A 23,831-nucleotide genomic window follows, 5' to 3' on the forward strand; every position below is an offset into this window, starting at 1 on the left:
TCCAGTGAGTTTTCTCTTCGCATTAGGTGGCCAAAATATTTGAGCTTCAGCTTCAGTATCTGTCCTTCCAATGAGCAGTCAGGGTTGATTTCCTTTAGGATTGACTGATTTGACCTCCTTGCAGTCCAGGGGACTCGTAAGAGTCTTCTCCAGCACCACAGTTCAAAAGCATTGATTCTTCGGCGCTCAGCCTTCCTAATAGTCCAGCTCTCACAGCCATACGTTGCTACTGGGAAAACCATAGCTTTGATTATACGAACCTTTGTCAGCAAGGTGATGTCTCTGCTTCTTACTATGCTGTCTAGGTTTGCCATAGCTTTCCTCCCAAGGAGCAAGCGTCTTTTAATTTCATGGCTACAGTCACTGTCTGCGGTAATCTTGGAGTCCAAGAAAATAAAAGGAGCCTGGGGAAGGAGGACCAGCCAGCAGCTGCACCAGGTGGATCCTGAGCCTGAGCCTGCTTCTGCCCCCGCCCACAGGTACTTAAGGCGGGGCTGCCAGAGGCTGCTTGGGAAGGAGCCTGGGGATGGAGGACCAGCCAGCAGCTGCACCAGGTGGATCCTGAGCCTGAGCCTGCTTCTGCCCCCGCCCACAGGTACTTAAGGCGGGGCTGCCAGAGGCTGCTTGGGAAGGAGCCTGGGGATGGAGGACCAGCCAGCAGCTGCACCAGGTGGATCCTGAGCCTGAGCCTGCTTCTGCCCCCTCCCACAGGTACTTAAGGCGGGGCTGCCAGAGGCTGCTTGGGAAGGAGCCTGGGGATGGAGGACCAGCCAGCAGCTGCACCAGGTGGATCCTGAGCCTGAGCCTGCTTCTGCCCCCGCCCACAGGTACTTAAGGCGGGGCTGCCAGAGGCTGCTTGGGAAGGAGCCTGGGGAAGGAGGACCAGCCAGCAGCTGCACCAGGTGGATCCTGATCCTGAGCCTGCTTCTGCCCCCACCCACAGGTACTTAAGGCGGGGCTGCCAGAGGCTGCTTGGGAAGGAGCCTGGGGAAGGAGGACCAGCCAGCAGCTGCACCAGGTGGATCCTGAGCCTGCTTCTGCCCCCGCCCACAGGTACTTAAGGCGGGGCTGCCAGAGGCTGCTTGGGAAGGAGCCTGGGGATGGAGGACCAGCCAGCAGCTGCACCAGGTGGATCCTGAGCCTGAGCCTGCTTCTGCCCCCGCCCACAGGTACTTAAGGCGGGGCTGCCAGAGGCTGCTTGGGAAGGAGCCTGGGGAAGGAGGACCAGCCAGCAGCTGCACCAGGTGGATCCTGAGCCTGCTTCTGCCCCCGCCCACAGGTACTTAAGGCGGGGCTGCCAGAGGCAGCGCCTCGGCGTCGCGCCAAGTGCGACGCTAAGTGCGCACTTAGCGTCGCACTTGGAGTCGCAAGATCTACCCACCTGCCTCTCCAGAGACACCAGCAGCCACAACACCAGCAGCAAATAGCAGCAGCAGCAGAGGGCAGCAGCTTTAAAGACCAGGGGAAGGGGCAAACATGGACTATCTGCTCCTTCTTAGCTGCTGTTCTCTTTTATCTCTTTTATATTCTTTTAAACTGTTGTATATTTTATATTTTAATATGTGCCTGGGAGGACTATTGGATAACTCAGGGGGTGGGGGAGGTGCCACCATAACTGTGGTCACGGGCAGGGGGAGGTATGGCATTGGGGGATTAACAGGCCAGCTGAGGAGAAGAGGGGCTAGACACCTTACAGCTGTCCCCTCTTCTGGTTCTTCCCCCAACCTGATGGTTCCTGGCAGCCTTACCACTCTGCCCTCAGGTCTGGTGGTGCTGCTCCTGAATGCCAGGTCGGCCCAAAATAAGACCTCCCTCATCCATGATTTGATTGTGGATGAGGGGGCTGACCTGGCATGTATTACTGAGACCTGGGTGGGGGAACTGGGAGGGATCACTCTCTCCCAGCTGTGCCCTCCTGGGTACTCAGTGCAGCACCAACACCGACTTGAGGGTCGGGGAGGGGGGGTTGCCGTGGTCTATAGGAATTCAATCTCCCTCTCCAGGCTTCCTGCTCATTCGAGTGCAGATCTTGAGTGTTTGTACCTTGTGTTGGGTACCCGGGACAGATTAGGGATTCTGTTGGTGTACAGCCCACCCCGCTGCCCATCAGACTCCCTGCCTGAGCTGACAGAGGTGGTCTCGGACTTGGTGTTGAGGACCCCCAGGATGATGGTCCTGGGGGATCTCAACTTCCATGCCGAGGCCGCTGTATCCGGGGCGGCTCAGGACTTCATGGCCGCCATGACAACCATGGGGCTGTCCCAACATGTCATTGGCCCAACGCATATAAAAGGACACACGCTTGATCTGGTTTTCTCGACTGGGCAGGAGGATGGTGATCTGAAAGTAGAGGAATTAACATCTGTCCCTTTGTCATGGTCAGATCACTTCCTGCTGAGGTTTAGACTTCTGGCGGCCTTTCCCCTCTGCAAGGGTGGGGGACCTATTAAAATGGTCCGCCCCCGGAGATTAATGGATTCCGATGGATTCCAGAGGGCTCTGGGGGATTTTCCTGCTGGTATGGCTGGTGCTCCTGTCGAAGCCCAGGTTGCTCTGTGGAATGCAGAGATGACTCGGGCGGTTGACACGATCGCACCCAAGCGCCCTCTCCCTCTGAGCAGAGCCCGGCCAGCTCCTTGGTATACACCTGAGCTGAGGGCAATGAAGCAAGAGGGGAGACGGCTAGAACGCAGGTGGAGGAAAACTTGTGCTGAGTCTGACCGAACACAGGTAAGAGCCCACTATCGAGCCTACTCTGTGGCGGTGAGGGTGGCAAAGAGGCAGTTCTTTTCCACCAGCATTGCATCTTCTCAGTGTCGTCCGGCGGAGCTTTTCCGAGTGGTTCGCGGCCTGTTACATTCTGGGCCAGGGAGAGAGACGGTGGAACCCTCGGTAGCACGCTGTGACGGGTTTGCGCAGCACTTTGAGGATAAAGTCGCTCAGATTCATCATGAATTGGACACCACGATTAATGCAGTTCCATTGGTAGAGGCGTTCAGAGCACCGTCTGGTCCAGTTTTATTGGATGAGTTTCAGTTATTGAGGCCTGAGGATGCGGACAAGGTGCTTGGCCAAGTCCGATCGACCACTTGTGTGCTTGACCCTTGCCCTTCATGGCTTATTAAATCAAACAAGGAGGGGTTGTCCGGCTGGGTCCAGGAGGTTGTAAATTCCTCCTTGAGAGAGGGAGTGGTGCCTGCCGCTTTAAAAGAGGCAGTAATTAGACCACTCCTGAAAAAGCCTAACCTGAACCCAGAGGATGTTAACAATTATAGGCCAGTGGCCAACATCCCCTTCCTGGGCAAGGTGCTTGAGCGGGTGGTTGTAGGACAGCTCCAGGCACTATTGAATGAAACGGATTATCTAGATCCATTTCAATCGGGCTTCAGGCCTGGTTTTGGAACGGAAACTGCCTTGGTCGCCCTGTGGGATGACCTCTGCCGGGAGAGGGACAGGGGGAGTGCGACCCTGTTGATTCTCCTGGACCTCTCAGCGGCTTTTGATACCATCGACCATGGTATCCTTCTGGATAGGTTGTCTGGGTTGGGAGTTGGAGGCACTGCACTACAGTGGTTCCGCTCCTACTTGGATGGCCGATTCCAGAAGGTGGTGCTGGGGGATTATTGCTCTGTGCCATGGCAATTGTGCCATGGGGTTCCACAGGGCTCTATTCTATCCCCCATGCTGTTTAACATCTACATGAAACCGCTGGGGGAGGTTATCCGGAGGTGTGGGCTGAGGTGCCATCAATATGCGGATGACACCCAGCTCTACCTCTCTTTCTCATCAAAACCAGGTGAGGCAGTGGCTGTTCTGAACCAGTGCCTGGGCACGGTAATGGACTGGATGAGGGCCAATAAACTGAAACTCAATCCAGACAAGACAGAGGTACTGTTAGTGGGTGGTTCGTCTGCCCGGCTAGGTGATAATCAACCTGTTCTGGAGGGGGTTGCACTCCCCCTAAAGGATCAGGTTCGTAGTTTGGGGGTGCTCTTGGATCCAGAACTGTCACTTGAGGCACAGGTGAACTCAGTGGCACGGAGCACTTTTTATCGGCTTAGGCTGGTATACCAACTACGCCCTTATCTGGACAGAGATAGCCTAGCTACAGTTATCCATGCTCTGATAACTTCTCGTCTGGATTACTGCAATGCGTTATACGTGGGGCTGCCTTTGAAAACGGTCCGGAAACTTCAGCTGGTCCAAAATAGGGCAGCAAGATTGTTAACAGGGACTGGCCTGCGAGCTCATATTACGCCAGTACTTTTCCAGCTGCACTGGCTGCCGGTCCATTTCCGGGCCCGATTCAAAGTGCTGGTGTTAACATTCAAAGCCCTTAACGGCTTGGGGCCAGGTTACCTGAAGGATCGCCTCCTCCCATATGTGCCTGCCCGGACCTTAAGATCATCAGCAGCAGCCCTTCTCCGTGAGCCCCTGCCAAAGGAAGTGAGGCGGGTGGCTACTAGGAAGAGGGCTTTTTCTGCTGTGGCACCCCGGCTCTGGAATGAGCTCCCTAGTGAGGTTCGCCTGGCGCCTACGTTGTACTCCTTTCGGCGCCAGGTGAAGACCTTTTTATTTTCCCAGGCATTTTAGCTTTCTAAATTTTTATCTTTGCTGTTTTAAATCTGTATTTTAAACTCCTGTACTGCTGCTAGGTTTTATTGTGGTTGTATTGTTATATTGTGGTTTTAATGTTCTATATATTTTAAATTGTTTTATTGTGTGTTGTTTGGTTTTAGTTTTTGTGAACCGCCCAGAGAGCTTCGGCTATTGGGCGGTATAGAAATAAATAAATAAATAAATAAATAAATAAATAAAATCTGTCCCTGCTTCCATTTCTCCCCCTTCTATATGCCAGGAAGTAATGGGGCCAGATGCCATGATCTTCGTTTTTTTAATGTTGAGCTTCAAACCAGCTTTTGCACTCTCCACTTTCACCCTCAACAAGAGGCTCTTTAGATCCTCTTTGCTTTCTGCCATTAGGGTGGTATCATCTGCGTATCTGAGGTTGTTGATAATTCCCCCGACAATCTTAATTGCGACCTGTGATTCATCCAACCCATTGTTTCTCATGATGTACTCTGCATATAAGTGCAGAACTGCAACAATCTACAGCCTTGTCGTACTCCTTTCCCAATTTTGAACCAATCGGTTGTTCCATGTCCAGTTCTTCCTGTTGCTTCTTAACCCTCGTACAGGTTTCTTAGGAGACAGGTAAGGTGGTCTGGTACTCCCATCTCTTTAAGCATTTGCCACAGTTTGTTGTGATCCACACAATCAAAGGCTTTAGCGTAGACAATGAAGCAGAAATAGACGTTTCTCTGGAATTCTCTTGCTTTCTCCATGATCCAGCGAATGTTGGCGATTTGACCTCTAGTTCCTCTGCCTCTTCGAAACCCAGCTTGTACTTCCGGTAGTTCTCGGTTCACATACTGCTGAAGCCTAGCTTGTAGGTTTTTGAGCATAAAAAATATCTCTATTATATGAATCGATTAATAGCTTACAAATATTTAAGAAGCTGGGCTTTTCAGAAAGCCATTCAGGGAGAACTGCTTTCATAACAAAGTCATTCCTCCACGTCCTTGACCTATTAGACATGACAAGGCATGGATGATATTGGACAGCCCTGTGCAATCCCAGCTCTGTTTGGCCACAAGCTGCTTAGCATTTGAGTTATGGATTCCAGGGTACCTGGGTTTTGGTGGTTTAACTAACTAGACAGAATCCACACATTTGCTCCCAACTGATGGGACAGACATACAGATGTGTATGGCTGTCAGGATCAGAAATGTGTGCAACACACATGTTCTACTTGTAGCTGGCAGCTTTGGCAGTTTTGCTGACTCCTAAAATGTTTAGCCGTTCTAAAATTGGAATTGGCAATGCCAAGCAAACATAGTATCATTGCACCACCCATTATTTGTTCCAAGATGCAGCACGTTTTCATGGAAATCTGCTAAGACTTGCTTCCTCACATGAGTCCTCTGGTTGAGGAGGTAGCATGTTGCATGGAGAGCATAGCATATTGTAATGGAGAAGATGGACATATCTTCTGCCTCCCCTTTCCTCACCTCACCGTCTCTCAACGTAATAGACTGAAGATACCTCTAACACTGGGGCTTTTGTGGGGTTACATATCTGTGGGAGCTGTGGGGAATGGGTTCAGAAAGTGCATTATCCATGTTTTGTTTGTTTTACCTATAATTTATACAATTATTTCTGTCTCACCTTTCAGTCCTCAGAAAGTACCCCCATAGGTTGGCCCAGGAAATTGTGTTTACTTAGGATAGCCTCTTATGAATCTCCATAAAAGTGGAGAAATAAGGACAGCAATTTGCAAAAAAAATTGCATGTACTAATTTATATGTATAGATGCAAATTCAGAAATAATAATCTAGAATCGTAGTAGTGGTAGTATTACTTTTATTAAAATAGAAATACAGTACATCTCACCGTACTGTGGAAGACTGTGACCAAGTAACCGATGTGCCTGCCTGTTCAGTCTGCTGTTCAGGGGCTAACTGTTGATGAGAAGCTGTTCTTATGTTTTTTAAATCTTTAAATTGGACAGGACAGCCCTTCGAAGAGTGGACACCTTCAAATAGAGGATGGTCCTTTGTAAAGGAGGACACATGGTCACCCTATGTTTATCATGGCAGCAGATACAAATGGATTCTTTTTTTCTTCAGACTGAGAAGGGTGTTTGTATTGGTATCCCTAATTAAAAGAACAGCATTTCTTGCCTAGGATGCTTCTGAGAGATGTCCAGAATAATTATATTAGCCATTTTCTATACTTATGAATTTTTTTTTGAATGTAAGTTATGGAGAATGTCAGCATTTCCACATTCTTAAGTGGCAATAATTTGTTTGTTTGAAAAGGGAGGAAGACTTGTTACCACTGACAAATGGATGTAATCAGCTGGGCTATTATCTCTGCAATTATAGGAATACACTTTGCAGTTGTCAAGAATAAATGGATATTCATTTTAAAAGGGTGGTAGGGGAAATGAGTTAGGAGGATTTTGTGGTCCTTTGCTCACTGACTCTAAATTAATCCCATTTTCGTCAGTTGGACTACTCTAGCACAAGCAGTTTGAGAATCTCAGCCATTGTGGATATCATTTCTATAAGACAGCCAGTAGCTAATGGGCAATTATGAATATATAAATTATATTTTGTTATTCAGTGTATTAGTAAAAATTAGCATCTTCTAAATTACAGATGAGTCATCTGAATAGCCATTCAAGTTCTTGACAGCAGCATAACAAAAGGATCTCACATTCTGCATAATAGTTACACCACAAGATGTAGCATACGTGTGGCTTCTAAAGTAAAAACTCGTTAGGTAAGGAAATGTAATGCAGAAAATTTCAGCATTTTTAGAATGTTTTTGGGGAGAAACCTGGATAGTGCATGTTCAGTTTCTGCTAAGGCTGCCTCATCCCCACCCCCAACACACGGGAGCATGGAAACTGCTTCTCTATGCTGTGAATCCATACCTCTGCAGATAATACATATGTACATAAGAAGACCCGTACTGGATCAGGCAGTGGTCAATGTAGTCCAGCATTCTGTTCACACAGTGACCAACCGGCTGCCCACAGGAAACCCACAAGCAGGACATGAGTATTCTGCACTAGCTGCAGCTTCCAGACCAGCCTTAAGGGTAGTCCCACATAGAGCGCATTGCAGTAATCCAGTCTTGAGGTTACTAACGCCTGTACCACCATAGTCGACCCATTCCTGTCCAGGAGAGGCTGTAGCTGGTGAACCAGCCAAAGCTGGTAAAAGGCACTCCAAGCTGCCATGGCCACTTGGGTCTCCAGCAACAATGATGGATCTAGGAGTACCCCTAGACTACGAACCTGATCTTTCAGAGGGAGTGCAACCCCACCCAGGACAGGAAATGAGCCTATCTCCTGGACTGGGGAACCACTCACCCACAGGGCTTCCATCTTGCCAGGATTCAGCTTCAGTTTCTTGGCCCTCATCCAGCCCATTACTGAGTCTAGGCACTGATTCAGGACCTACACAGCCTCTCCTGATTCAGATGTCACAGGGAGGTAGAGCAGCATGTCATCGGCATACTGATGGCATTTAGCTCCAAATCCCCTAATGACCACTCCCAGCAGTTTCATATAGATGTTAAACAACACTGGGGACAAGGTGGTACCCCGCAGAACCCAATAGCTCAAATACCAAGAGGCTGAGGAAAAGTCAGCCAATGTTACTCTTTGAAATAGCCCCCACAGGTAGGACTAGACCACTGTAGCACAGTGCTTCCAATTCCCATCCCATGGAGTCGATCCAGGAGGATACCATGGTCAATTGTATCAAAAGCCGATGAGAGATCAAGCAGAATTAACAGGATTAATTAATTAACGGGGACTTCAACTCCAATCAGTCCCAGTCAGCATGGCAATGGTCAGGAATGCTGGGAGTTGTAATCCAAAACATCTGGAGGGCACCAGATTGGGAAGGCTGATTTAGGGAGAGTGGTGGAAAGCAGCCGCCACACACACACACACACACACACACACACACACACACAGAGTTACTGTATTGCAGACCACGTGCAATTAGCTTGTGTGTGCCTGCCCTTATAAACCAGCAGTGGGCACCCAAAGAGTTCTTTCTTTGGATCTTGACCCTCACTTACAGATATTGGAGGAATCCCATGGGGGTGTGTTGAGCTCAACAAGCTTTCGTCAGTTTGGCCCCCTGGACTCCATTCTGTCTTCCACCAGCTGGCTGGACTCAGCATACAACAACTTGGGCCAGCTGGTAGACTTTCTGCAATTTGTGTGTGTGTAAAAAAAAAAAAGTTTTGCGTAAATTTCAGCTGCAAATTTGCATAATTTGTACAAACTACAGTCATAATTTGCACAAATTATGCAAATCTGCACAATTTGCGGTGCCCAGAGACACATTTTGCATAATTGGAGCCCGTGGGCCCCACTTTGCAGATCCAATTTGCGTGAATGGCGTCTGCAGGTGCCACGTTGAGGAAATGGCAATTTTTAGGGAAAACCCCCCTCCAATTAAGTTCCTGGATTTCAGGAAAAAGCCCACGGCTCAGCTCACAAATGCAAGCTGAGCTGGGGGCGCCAGGGAAAACTGCCGAGCCCCAAAAAGGCCGGATTTCCCCACGATGGCCATCCCTACTCTCACTTTCTGTCTCTGGTCTTGGCTAAAGAGGGGAGAGGACCCAGCTCCTCCTCCTCCTGGTTGCTCAGCTGTTCGTTGCTGCCTCAGGAGCTGACATGGGAATCTTCTGTCTCCTGCCAGCCTTAAAATGCCTCTTACCAAGCATGGCATGCAGTCCTCCCTCTCCCATCCTCCCACAGTGCATCCAGGCCTACCTCTGTCAGGAAGACACGTTGCTACCACCTTGTCAACATACCCATGCCTCCCCACTGGCCAGGACTGGGCCTACCATTGGATAGAGCGATGTGGCTGCTTTACGCAGCAGTTACGGGGGGAAGGCAGTGAGATGTTAGGAGACAAAGCTCTGTGTGCTGCACATTCTTTCCTGCACCCCCATACATTAGACTCCTTCCTTCAGGTGTGGTGGCGGAGGTTGTCTCATTGCCAGTGATGAGGTAAAATTCCATCTGCCAGTACAGGCTGGCTTCTAGACGTGGAATGGCCTGGGGTGGGGGTGGGAGTACAATTTTGTCCTTCACTTCTGGCAACAAAATGTCTTTGGCTAGGTTTGCCACCAGCTTCTCTCCCTGTAGTTGTTTCTCGTGCCACATCGGATATCTCCCTCTTCTTGCCCCCATCAGTTGCCGTTGAGGGTCTGCAGCCTTGAGAGACTCTTGGATAAGGTGCCTCTGGTCATTGTGAGGTATAAAGATGCAGCGGCAGCTTTGCTGAAACTTACCAGATCTTGATGTGATCAGTGCTTGGATGGGGGAGCCACCTGGGAAACCTATGTCCGCCTGCCTTGAAAAGTAGGATATAAATAGAATAAATAAATTAAATAAACCAACAATAAACTAAAGAACAAATGCTATCTTATGTAACATATACAAGTGTCCTTTTATATTATAAACTTCTATTGAGACTTTTATTCTTAAAAAATGTCTGGGCTTTTATGAAACATCAGATTTTTGCTTTATGAAAGCCTTAAGGCTTACTGGATAAAACTGGATAATAATACTGGATAGAATCCAAAAGAAACACAAATCTGTTAATTCTTAAGAATGAAATCCTTGGGGAAGCCCTCCAAACATGAATGTTTTCATTTGATTTAATTTTATTTCCATATTAGCCATAGGCCACAACAGAATACAGAATACTGTATAAAATTATCTGGAATAACAAAATTCATGCCATAGAAATTATGAGCACAATCAGTAAAAGAAAAGAAAAAATTATCCAACCAATTAGTTTGCATGAATGTCATCAGGATTTAAGAGGACTTGCAAGTATACAGTTTACTATTAACAGATTAATAGTTTAAGTGATACAAGATTTGTTTTTTAAATGCCAGCTATTTAACAATTCACTGGGTGAATTACTAGAGCGTCCACCTGCAGCCACATGGACATAGAATTTTCTGTATTTTGAAGACATCAGAGTAGGTGTCAGGTGGGCCTATCTGAGGAGAACATCCCATAATCGGTCACCACCTCCAAGAATGTTCCCCTGTTGCCACCCACCTCATTTTAAATTGTATGGGCGCTTGGCACAGGGCCTCCAATGTCTAGAACAGATTTCAAAGAGGTGAACACAAAAGATAAAACAGTAATGTGTGAGCAGACATGTTGGAAAGGGTGATACTTCACTGACGTGGGAGCTTAGGAGCTAATAAGGGATTGGATCCAGATTTATGCTAGGTGAACTGCGCTAACAGAAATGGACTTCCCTGCCCACTCCTTCCTACAGCAGCTTCTCCAGCCCCCTGAAAATGCTACACAGAGGGCCAGGAGGCCATGCTGAATGAACTGTGGTGTGGGGGGCAGGGGAGGGGAATCCCCAAAAATTGGGCAGAAGGACTTTCTGCAAGCAGAGCCCTACTTTCTGTGGAAGGCAGATCCTGTACCTTGGTTGCTATCTCTGGTGACCCCAGCCATTGAGAATAATGGTTGCTCTTTTCTGCATAGACCTCTTTTGGGTTCTGTTGCTCAGTTCTGTTGCTCAGTCACACTGGGAACTGGCTTTTATACATAAAGACCGATATACTAAAACAAGCATCTTATTGTTCACATGGTCATGAACCAGGGAGCCGACATACATAGTGGCTTCCTGGTCACTGACCAAGGGGCTAGGAAAATGTTCTATTACCCGTGTGTGCAATGCACCATTTCTTTCTTCAATGTAGAGTGATCTGTGAAACATATCTATGAAGAGGATGCATTAGCTGCAGCTGCATTTTGGCTTGGATAACAGCAGCTCACATTAGGAAGGCATTTGCCGGAACATACCTCTGTTGTATACTGCCTACTGTGTAGATACCATGGTGGGAAAGAAAGCTGCTGAACTGAGGGAAGCCCCTACTGAGCTTGGCAAAAGCACATCTGTCTAAGCTGCTGTCAAAATGCAGAGGTTTTCAAAAGATCAGACGACGTCCTCTGTTCTCCCCCCCCCCACATCACTATATTTTCACACTGTCATGTCCTGCTGAGAGAAAGATATTGAAGTCCCGGTTCACAAATAATCATGGCACTTCCTTTTTTAGATGCAGCCACTGATGGGTTTGTGTGCGTGTATGTTGTTTACTGTAAAATCAGAGCATCGGCCAGAATTAAGCTATAAACCACATGACTTCAAAGCAGAGGTTGTTGCGTTTGGTGACATACTGGCTGTGCTGGAAAACTGAATGGCAGTATTTTAATTTGAGATCAATCAAGGTGGAAGAGAGTCAGCATTAAGGCAGAGTTAAGGGGTTTCGAGCATAGCACATTGGGAAAGTGCATGCAGCAACCTGTTGCAGGTCCCAGGATAAATTCATAGCATCAGGGTGCTGGATCATACTTAACAGAGGGAGGAACAATCCTATGGCCGTTAGTCAGCAACTACACAGCCATAGGATATCTGTTTCCTGGAGAACCAACATCCCCCCCCCCCATTCCACGCTGCCTCGCAGCCCCGAGCTCTGCACTTGGAAGAGGAATGTGAAGTGGCCAAAACAGGGCTTTCCAGGGCGGGGAAGGCGGAATTGCCAGTACGACACATCCTATGTGTCATCCAGCAGCCTCTTCCCCTGCTCAACGTTCCTGCAGCTAGACAGCCAAAATCGACTCTCTAGCTGCAAATGCAGGGCAGGAGAAGCACGGAGGGAACGATCCCTTTTGTGGTTCTCCTGCCCTGCATTGGATAGGCAGTCAGCTCCGAGTTCGGAGGCAGCCACCTATCTCCATAGGATTGTGCCCTAAGCATGTTTGCTGTGGATAGACGGTTGTTTCAAGTGAAAAATAGTATAAAGTGTAAAGCAAAGAGTTCTGCTTGCAAATATGCCTGAGACATATGCCAGGCAGATAAAGCAATTCAGGGTTCCTAGTGCATGCTCACAATATGGTCCTACATCTGGGGTCTCCAACGTGGTGCCTGTGCGCACCAATGTGCCTGTAGACTCTCTTGCTGCTCACCAGGCTCCCTGCCCTTCCTGATTTTTTTTTATTTCTTAATTTAAAAAAATATTTTAAAAATATTTTTTAACTGAGAGTCAGACATGCTGCAAAGTGAAATGCTGACCTCCAGGACCATCTTTATTTAGGTTCAAAAGTGTTGTTTTACATTGTGGAGCTCAGACCCAAACTCAGCCTTGTTACTTGGGGATGTCGCAAGTGTCCGTGGGGTGGGTGGTGTCCAATTGACTCCCCTGAGTCCTCTCCCCAGAGCCTGCTTGCCAAGGCATGGGTCGCTTATGGACCCGCTCAGCGAGCACCCAGCAGCTGCCCGCTCTCATTGTGAGCCATCATTTTACGCAACAATGGGGGCTTGGGGTTTTCTGGGAAGGGAATGTTGCAGAAATGGTGGCGGCCGTAAAGGGGCCATTTATGCAACATTACAGGCATGAATGGAGCATTGACGCCTGTAATGTTGGTTAAATGGCCCCTTTACGGCTGCCACCATTTCCGCAACATTCCCTTCCCAGAAAACCCCAAGCCCCCACTGTTGCGCAAAATGGTGTCTCGCAAGGAGGGCGAATGGTCCTGTGGCCTCACTGGGCACTTCCTGAGGCAACAAGAAGCTTGTGCAGTGCCTCACGTAGAGGCAGGTGGCGGCTCAGCAAGCACCTAATGAAATCAAGCTCAGGTGAGTCTGTCCACCCCTACTCGTACGTGGGTTCTTGGGCAAGTTACTTTTCTTTAAGTATTACCACTTTGCCTTCTGGAAAATGAGAGTTTTGTAACTGGCTGTGCCCACTGTGGTTGCCATTTTATGAATGGGTAAGCCCCCAATGGCAGCCATTTTGTAACCATGCCAACAACCTGTCCTCACTGGGTTCAGTCATCATGATAAGCCACAACGACTGCCTGCCGCGGCTTGAATATTCAAATGGCCGCCAGCACATGACGAAACCCACTCTGGCTTATATAAGCCACAGTGGGCTGCGGTGATCATGCAAACCAAGCATGATCCAAGCCAGTCTGTCTCAAACAGCAGTTTCCCTGTTCTTCTGTTCTTTTTGCAAATGCGTGCCCACTAGGTAGGATGGTGATTTATACATCACCAGAAAAGGAAATGCATCACCACAAAAGTAGATGGCAATTTTCATAAAAGCTGCATATGCTGATTTCTATGTGCAGATGCAAATTTAGAAAGAATTATTATAACTTAAATAAAAATACAGTACATTGCACCATAGTGTGGAAGACTGTGACCAGGTGACTTGTGTACCTGCCCAATAATATTTCTGCATAAAGAAACCATCCTGAACAATTGGCCAGCATTGTCCCTAAGAAAAAGAAGGCTTGGCCACGAATGGCTGACCGTTACTAGTTTGTATTCTAAAAATGGAGATCATATATAATATAGTAACTTACATTTTAGTTTAGTTTCTCTTCCACAATGCCTATACTTGAAAGTAGTTGGTCCATATTCAGGTTTGCTCCCTTGACCTTGTTTGAATTGACTGGATAGTCTAAATTAGAACCTGCAGTGTTTCCAAGTATAACATATGGTTTACATGTAGAATTCAGAAAAGACCGTCTGTGTTGATTTATTGAGGCAACCCACTATCAAATTTCTAATAAAGGAGTTGTGAATTTAAACTACTGGATGCCAACGGCAAAAACAAGATACAGACAAAATATCCATCATTCATTTTCATTTTCTAAGCTTTGTTTTATCACTGGCTTTCTCAGCTCATGAGTGAAGTAACAAAGATGGCAGTCTCCATTCTATGGAAAATTAGAGTGCTGCCCCAGCCAGATGTCAACACAAATTAGCAGTTCCTGAGACCACTTCACGCATTAAGGGCTATCAAACTGAATCAAAAGTTAGTGGCCATTTCAAAAAAAGCAAAAGGCAATCAGCCATCAAACAGAATCAAAAGTTAGTTATGATTTCAAAAAAAGCAAAAGGCAATCAGAACTAGTCCTACAACCACCACTTCTTATAAGGAAATAGCATGCAAATGGACTCATACCGTATGGCATAATATACAGGGTTCTTCTAGTGCATCTTGTACCTGCATCATGGTAATAAATAAAAATCAAAACTTTAATAAGCATTCTGTTGTATGCTTGTGTGTATAATTTAGAATGGGAGATTCCAGGCTTCCTAGTCCTTCAGGCACAGAAAGTTTGAACTATCAGATCGCCCAAAGCCTTTGCCCGTAAAATTCTCATTCATTTCAGTGCAGCCAAACCAATATAGAAATTTTAGGGATGGTGCATTTGGGACTGTAAACCTGCTATACCATTACCCTGCCCCCTCAAAATAAAACACAAAACCCCGCAGCAAATTGTCTCATTTTTCACATGGTGGTTAAGTGTTCTTGAGGAAATGGCATTCTCTGATGGAAATAACAATAACATTACCAAAGTTCGAATATAGGAACTTTACCCGATTCCGTGCAATGTCAGTGAAGTTGGAGAACATGTTCTGTTTATTATTTACATCTCAAACTACATCTGCTCGTGCAAAAATGGTTCCAGATGGTTCCTTTGAACAAAAATGAAATGTCTAGTGTATAGCCCCACAGAACAGCATGTCTGAGAACAAGACTGACATAGAAGTGATACAGAAAGCCCAGTATTGCAGTTTTTAAATTAACACAAGTAATTTTCACTGCGTACTTTAGTTGGGCAAAGTTCGCATGTACAATAATAACAATGAACCTTATTAAAACCTTGTATTAAGGGCAGAAAAATGCAGGAATCTCCTTTATTTAAATATTCTTTCAAGCTGTTCTTCCTCCCTTCCATTTTTCTCCTATATTTATAAGGGTGGTTTTGATTAAATGAATATAAGCATTCAAATATATTCATGATGAAAGGCAAATACGAAACAGATAATATTTTGAAGGTAAATAGGAAAAACAGATGCTTTCATTTAAAAGTTGGTATAATGTTACTTTCTTCTTCCTCCAGTACAGGTTTAATGGCAAGTATTTATCCCATTAGTCAGCTTGGTCTGGTGTATGAACTATGGAGGATACAAATGGGAAGGGCCAGGATTGGTGGGAAAAGGTAGAGTCCCCTGGTGGTTGCTGAAAAAAATGTGGTGAGTCAAACCAATCCAGCATCCTTCCCCAAACCTTCCTGAAATCTAAGGGTTTTGAGGGAACATGCATACCCGGGGAACGGTTAGATTAGTATCTGATGCCTATTACAGATTTGAGAGCTGATTTGGCTAAAGGTTGGATTATTGTCAGAGGATGCTTGCAGCCTGCCATGTGGTGACCAACATAGGAAACACACATGTGCACGCACCCCCGTCGTTAGGGGGATTGTTGAGTTTGGGTTTCTTAGTCTCAAGCCAAATGAAGTGGCTGTAGTTGCTTTGGGAAGGGAGGCCAAATCTGTCTCTAAACCTATTCTAGTGTTTCCCATCTAAACATAATTTCTCCCATACCTCCTAATGGGAAGGGCAGAAGGGGATAGTGCAGAGGCTCCAGACCAGCAATTGTCCTGTTCCAAAGCAAGGGTGGCTGGAGAGAGAGAGAGAGAGAGAGAGAGAGAGAGAGAGAGAGAGAGAGAGATCATGGTGGGAAAATGAGAAGAGAACATCTTTCCCTGTCCCTTCCATACCACCTTTTCTTACAAATTCCCGCTTGTGCTTTCATAATCTCTGGTCCGTCCACTTCTCTTAAATGAAACCCATGGTAGCCAGTTCTGCATTTGCCCGAAGTGCAAAATCCCTAAATAAATAATAGATTTCACCATGCAAGTTTTTGTAGCTGCCTGCCTAGGATCAGAGGACAGGTTGCCAAAGCATTTCCATTTCTATCAGTGCAGTGAGGTAGCTCTGTGTGATTCTTGCTCATTTGCTTTTGTTGACTTGTGGTACTGACTGTGCATCATTGGGAGCGGTCTTTCTTAAATTGGAGGGGAATAGGAATGTACATAGTAGACAGTAGTCTGTTATTGGTGCCTTGAAGTAATTTGCTAAGCATGGCCACATTCACACAGAACACTAGGCCAGGATTCCACAGAATCTGTGGGGTCTGGCCCAAGCATCACAGAGGGCCTTCACACCGAGGAGTCTGGGACTGATTCCGAATCAGAGTGGTATAATTTAGACTACAGTGTTCTAATAAAACCTCAAGGCCTGGGAACCTGGCGCAGCCTGACACTGCAACTGATTCCATGACAACAGGGAGTGTAGCTTCAGATCTGGTTCAGCTGCAAAATAAGGCGTCACATCACACCCATGAGTTAGTGCCCAAGACTGTGGACACCGGAGAGCACCAGATTCTGAGGATCAGGCATGTCATCCAGGATGAGATGTTAAATCAAGACAGAGGAACACCTATGTCCCCTGTAGTGTTCTCTGCATTTATGAGCTAAAGTTTCAGGTCAGGAATGGTGGTCAGAAGAAAGGCATTAACTAGGACTACCCTGGTATTTAAAGTAAGCCCTAGCTGATGAGACCTTGCAGAAATCAACATCTGTTATGCTTGGATATCTACCAGGTCTGAATTCTCTTGATCACTCTATGAGCTTTTGGGTATATATGTCAGTCTTTTACGAAGCTGAAGCTCAAATATTTTGGCCACCTAATGTGAAGAGAAAACTCACTGGAAAAGACCCTGATGCTGGGAAAGATTGAAGGCAAAAGGAGAAGGAGATGGCAGAGGATGAGATGGCTAGATAGCATCACAGATGCACTTGAGCATGCTCCGGGAGACAGCGGAGGACAGGAAGGCCTGGCGTGCTATGGTCCATGGGGTCACGAAGAGTCGGACACGACTTAACGACTGAACATCAACAACAACACTGAAAAGATTTTAGTTTAAAGTTGCCTTCCCAGAGTCAAGTTGAGGGGTCCCTGCTGTGAAGAAGCCAATTGTTTGTGGTGCAGAGTTTAAGTGCTGCAAGCTATTTCACAAGCCTTTAGAATACGTATCTGTGCAACCTGATCTATAGAAGTATGCCTCTCGTGTTAAATTAATTGAGGAGCCAAGTAGCAAAGCCTCAACAGAATCCTGGTTCATCATGCATGAGCAACCATGCTCAGGCATGCTGTGTGAACACCTGCACACAGGTGTGCAGCCACTCCCTGCAAGAGGGAGTGGCTGAACCAGCCAGGAACTTACCAAGGTAGAAAAGCTTAGCATTGCATCTGAAGCGGCTTTTCGTCGCTCTAGCAAGCTGGAGTTTAAAGCTGGGTTTGAACTTGGCTTCTGGATCCTGGAGTGGAAAGTCAGGCTTTGGGTTTGGATGTAACGCTAAACATTTATGCACTGTTAAGTTCCTGGTGAGTTAGCTGCTCCCACTTGTAGGAGGAACCAAGCAGGAGCAATCGGGTAGCATGCACTAGCACACTTGCTTGTGAATGATAAGCCAGGATTCTGAGCAATTGTGGCTTCGTGTTTTCTGCAGATGTGGCCTGCGTGTGATTCTGTTGCCTGTCTTGGTGGCAGAATAGGTGATGCTCCCTGGATCTTCCTCTAGTGAACAGAGATTCACATACCAAAGTACCAGATTTAAGTCTACCCCAGTAATCCTGCTGCTATTGCCAAGAGATGAAAAGTGATGCTTGAATGGATTATGGAGGAGTGGGGAGATAGAAGCCTAAAAGTACTGGCATTATGAAAAAAAAATAATCTCACACCTAGTAACTATTATTACTCTGAATTTCTGCTGGACCCATATGAATTAAGAATGAACCCAGCGTTCTCCTTCCGCGTCTCATTTTACTGAAATAAAGATCGGTGAAGTGTCGTGAAACTGATTTGGTGACTGTGCCCAGGGCCAACATTAAAGGTCGGCATGATTGGGCACCTGCTGAGGACCCACAACCTAGCAGGGAGCCTACTGACAAGAGCCCCTGGACTGGCTCCTCTTCAACATTGTAACCTGCTTCTTCACCCTCCTCTGACTCTGGCCCAGAGAATGGTGGTGGTGTGAAGGAGGCGCAGTAGATGGCTCGGCCTATTTTCTCATTGGCTTTCTGCCTGGCAAGCAAGCAAGTGGTGGCATTGATGAGAAAAAGGAGTACGGCAATAGCAGCTGATGACAGTGGTGATTTGAAGGTAGACTCTCTGAGGGAGGGGTCCCACTGAGGGTGTCTTGCCCAAGGGCACTCCAAAACCTAGATCTGGCACTAACTGTGCCTCACTTGACTTGAGGTGCAATAGCAGTTCCTATTTCTGAATCCTAGCCTAGTGTAAAAAGGTACAGAAATGGTTTTATGAGTGTGGGAAACATTAAGAGGGGCTGTCTTTATCCTTGGGAGCATGGGTATCAGAAGGTTATTGAATTTCAGTGGCTCCTGGCCTAGGCTTTTGTCTGCCTTCAAGTCAACAGTAAAGAAAATCTCTTTGAGATTTACAGAGGATAGAAGTTCACAAAAGTCAGGCAGTAAGGTCTTGCCCCGGTGGAATTAAATGTCATGGTTTTGTGCTGAGCAGTAAAGTACGTGCTCTAAAGAGATGGAAAGTACCTAAGAGAACAGGATGGCTTGAAGGAAGGAGAACATAGTAGGCCATAGGCTGAGAAGCAAGGAAAGGAAAAGCAAGCAGGAGCTAATTCAGGAGCTAATCCAAGAGGGCTGGTTTGCAGCTGGTGTCAAGGTAGCTCACATGTAAATTCAGATAAGAATTGCTATGCACTGCTTGTAGGAAGGAGGGAGAAAGACAATGAGACTTGGGAAAACAGGGCTTTGGGGTGGGGTGGGGTGGGGTGGGGTGGGGGGGGAGGGCGTCTGTAAATGATGGATTCCATTTTAAATAAATCTTTAGTGTCAAAACATTTATCTGAATATACCCAATTGCTGTGTCTTTGGTAGATGAATTGACTTACAGTTCTGCTATGTAATACTTCAAAGCCTGTAATATGTCAAACGCCTGTCTTCCTTCTCTAGATATCAATGAATGTGCTCTAAGGAATGGAGGCTGCCAGCAGACCTGCATTAACACTCCGGGTTCCTTCCACTGTGAATGTGATGCAGGTTATAGACTACATGCCGATGGACGCACCTGTATAAGTAAGTGAGCGTTGCATCATCCGTGCTGCTCTTATTAGAGGAAAGGAGATGCACAAGTGCAAAACAAAAAAGAGAAATTAGAGAAGCTTTTACTACTTTGGTGTTCAGGGAGAAGCAAATCCATAGTTCTGTGTTTTTTCAACCAAGATTATATAATATCATGTTGTCAAATCATCAGGGAGGTGTCAGCTTTGTTCTGACTTTGTTAAATTGCTTTTAAAGCAACTTCAGTGCAACCGCCTCTGCTCTTTGCAGCATGATGTGTGTGGATCTTAGGGTGAGAGGGATGCCAAATTAAAGTTACCCCTACGTGAAGCTATATTTATGGGATGTTAGTTGCTTTTCCTTTTGAGGAATGTGCCATTTTAATTATTTGCTGAATTTACTCTGTTTGGAAAGTTCACTGCAGCCTCTTCTGTTCTTCACAATGAGACTAAATTCAACAGTCTGTGTCAAATGGCACCTATATGATGCAAATGATAGTCCCCTTTAAATGAACTGTAGTGGGTGTGTTTTTAAGGAAAAGATTGTGTTTATTTGTTTTCTTTTTAAATTTATGATCCGTCTCTCTATACATTAGAGTCCTCAAGCCAGTTCACAGTAAAGATTATATTAAAAACATAAATATTAAAACCGTAAAAACCCATAACATCATGATAAAACAGCCAGAAGTAAAATTAAGACCTCCAAGAACAAAGCATATAATAAAAGCAGCAGTAGAGAGCAAAAACAATTCAACCAACCATCCCAGAGTTCTTGCAGGACAAAAATAACTGCTTAACTGCTTTTCTAAAGTAGAGAACAAGTCTGACGGACCTTCCTGGGAAAATTATTCCATTAATGCATAACTCTGTAAGCCCCTGTCAGTGAATTATTAAAAAGGACCCTTTTTATTGATTAAAACTGCCTCACTGGAATGAGTGACAATGGGGTGCCTTGAAGGGCACCTAATAGCTGAATCATGATGCCTGCCTCTTTCGTGCCTGTATGCCATACAGGCTTTCCATTAAGTTTCCTTTTCCTGCTATTTATCTTTGTGTTCCTGAGTTAGAGAGAAAAGCAGCAAAGAAATGGATTTTGGATGCTGTCAGAACATGTTGCTGCCTATGCTTACTCCTGAGCAATCCAGTCCTCCTTACTTTTGAGTAGACATACATAGGCTAGATTTTTGTACTGTACTACTTCTCAGGGTCATTTCTGAGAAGGCATGGAAAGGGGTGATGGTGCAGATGCTCATGCAAAAGGATAGGTTTTGGATGCTGCCTTGCTCCTGCATTCCAAAGACTGATTTTCTGCATTGCTCTGAAAAGAGTTGTTGTTATCCCATGCTTTCTCAGTGTCCCCTTTTGCAGTGGGTTGCAATGGGCTTGTAGTATTTTGTATGGATTCCTCCCTCACTTTTGCACTCATTATATTAAAAGTCACTTGAATGGGAGTTGTTGCTTGAACAGGAGAATGTGGGTCCGAAGGAGTGCTTTTATGAACTATGAAGATTCCCTCCCCTTCTTTACACTTATGATCTTAAAGGTCGCATACCTCAGTTTCTCCTTTCTTAAAGTTCATATGCCTCAGTTTCCCCTTTCTGTGGTATGTGCTTCTGGGGATTTAAAAGACAGATCCACCTACTGTAACCCTTGGCTCCACCTATGATGACCCCTTCCTCCATCCCACCAGCCACCACTGTGTGACTGATCAGATTGCTCTCACTCCTCCCGCTCGCTCAACCAACAGTCAGATGGTCAAATTGCCAGCTTTCCGCACTTTTCCTTTGGTTAAAGAATCATTTCTAAGCACTCTGTATTCTGAGTAAGGGTTGAACTGCACACTATGTTCATCACGAGGATGCTGCCAAAAATGTTCTCGCCCATGTTATGTTCTCACCCATGACACTTACCTCATGATGCGTTGTCATCGCATTGTGAGTTTCTCTGTCCCTGCTCCATATCATTAGTTAGCTAGGGGGCAGAACAACTTACAAGTGATGACATTGCATCATGAGGTGAGTGTTCCTTCACATCACAGGTGAGAACTCTTGACATGGGAATCTGTTTTCGGCAGCAGCCTTGTGATGCATGTCACCTGTAGGTCAATCCTTGACTCAGAATAGAACCTTTAGAAATACTTCTTTTTCTTTCTTAAAAACACGATAGTCAGATAGCCAGGTATCTGTTTAGTGCCAAAGGTACTAGAAAGTCTCGCAGTATGTTCTCCTTTGTTTCACATCAAAATAAACACCTGAGCTTGTTCTTCCTGTTCTTCAAGAAGTTTAAACTAATAGCCACATTTTAAAGAGGTTAGGTGGTTTGTCTTCTCTAACGAGACTGCATGAAATGTGAAGAATTAAAAAAAAAAAAAGATTTGCCAGCCTCATCAACATAACTGATACTATTATAAAACTTGATGTGTAAGAAGACCACAAGTATCTATTGTCAGAGATGCAAATGCAAGTTATCTGGATCAATTGAGTTGTGTTTCAGGCCCAGCTGTGGGATAGAAATGGCCTTGGTAATCCTGGTGGATGATCTTTGCTGGGAACTGGACAAAAGGAGTATTTCCCTGTTGGTTCTGCTGAACCTCTCAGCAGTTTCTGATACCATCAACCATAGAATCCTTCTGGAAAGTCTGGCTGGTTTGGAACTTGGAGGCACAGTTTCACAGTGGTTCTAGTCCTTCTTAGAGGGGCAATTTCAGAAGGTGGTGCTGGGGGATGCCTTTGGGAATCCTTGGCCATTGGCCTATGGGGTTCTGCTGGATTCTGTTCAGTCCCCCATGCTTTTTAACATGAACTAGCTGGAAGAGATTGTCCAGGTATTTGGAGTGCAGTGTCATCAATATGCAGATGATATCGAGCTCTGTCTCTTCTTCCTGTCACATTCCAGGGAGGCTGTTGATGTTCTGAACTGATGACTGGGGATGGTAATGGACTGCATGGAGGGGCCAAAAAATTGAAACTTAATATTGACAGGACAGAGGTGCTCCTGGTCAGTAGAACAGTTAAACTGGGAGTAGGGATTCAACTTGTGCTGGATGGGATAGTGGCAGTCCCCTTGAAATCACAGGTTTCTAGTTTGCAAGTACTTCTGGACATGGCCTTAATCATGGATGCTGAGGTGACAGCCATGCTAGAGGTGCTTTGGCCCATGATAAGCTGTTGTGCCAACTACGCCCTTTCCTGGGGAAGGAAGATCTGGCTATGGTGAAACATGCCTTAGTTACATTATGTCTGGATTATGGCAGTGCATTCTATAGGTGGCTGCCATTGAAGTATGATCAGAAAGTTCAACATGTTCAAAATGCAATGGCCAAGTTATTAAGTGGAGCCAGGTATCAGGAGCAAGTTATACCACTGCTGAAACAGCTGTATTGTATCCCAATTGGTTTTCGGGCCCAATTCAAAATGCTGGTTATCACCTTTAATGCCCCAAATCATTTGGGAACAGGATATCTGCAAGGACTGCCTCTTGCCCTCTTACATGTTTCAAAATCATGTCTGACTGGGATTTCAGGAACTGGGCCTTTTTGGTGGTTGCACCCTGGCTTGGGAGTTCCATGCCCAGAGAGATCTGCCTTGCACCTTCCCTGGTGGTCTTCTATAACAGTGTGAAGACCACCCTCTTTAGAGAGGCTTCAGTTTTTAGGAGTTTTAGGGTACAATCCTATGCATGTTTAGACAGAAAAAAAGGCTGGCAAGTCCCAGCACTCCCCAACCAGCATGCCTGGCTGGGGAATTATAGGAGTTGTAGAACTGTTTTTCTCTCTAAACAAGCATAGGATTGTGTCCTTCATGAACTTTAATTAACTGGGATTTACTGCTGGTCTTAGGGCTTATCGTTCTGATTTGTGCTGCTCTGTCACTTCCTTTATGTGAAGATGTTTTAGAGTTCATTGTTTTTTACTGGCATTTTATTGTATGCTTTTGTTTATATATTGTATTTCTTTTTCTTTCTTAGCCAATTTGAACTTTTTAGAAAGGCAGAATATAGTGTGTGTTTTTTCAAAAAGGGAAAAACACAATTAGCAGAGCCTGGTATTTAAAATAAAACAAAACAAAACCCTCTTTACACCTTATATTCATATAGATTTGTAGTTTTCTCATACCGAGGGGGTGGGGGGAAGAGACAGAAATGACTGCAAATAGATGTTTTAATTGAGATACCAGATCAGTAGGGCATAAAGCTCCAATTGCTATTGCCAAGTTCTGTAGAAAGGATTACATGCTTT

At 45.8% G+C, this 23,831-nt stretch overlaps 1 protein-coding gene across 1 annotated transcript in view; it reads left to right on the top strand.

Moving 5' to 3' along the window:
- LOC146351522 (uncharacterized) overlaps window positions 1-23,831 on the top strand; it is a 328,001-nt gene that overhangs the window by 183,047 nt on the left and 121,123 nt on the right. Inside the window, exon 6 of the mRNA XM_084847469.1 lies at window positions 19,488-19,610. Coding sequence (XP_084703595.1) covers window positions 19,488-19,610 — 123 coding nt within the window. The remainder of the gene's footprint in view (window positions 1-19,487; window positions 19,611-23,831) is intronic.

Source organism: Heloderma suspectum, chromosome 3 (assembly GCF_057233095.1).
Source record: "Heloderma suspectum isolate Gila_16-S chromosome 3, 16-S_ref, whole genome shotgun sequence".
Classification (NCBI taxonomy): domain Eukaryota; kingdom Metazoa; phylum Chordata; class Lepidosauria; order Squamata; family Helodermatidae; genus Heloderma; species Heloderma suspectum.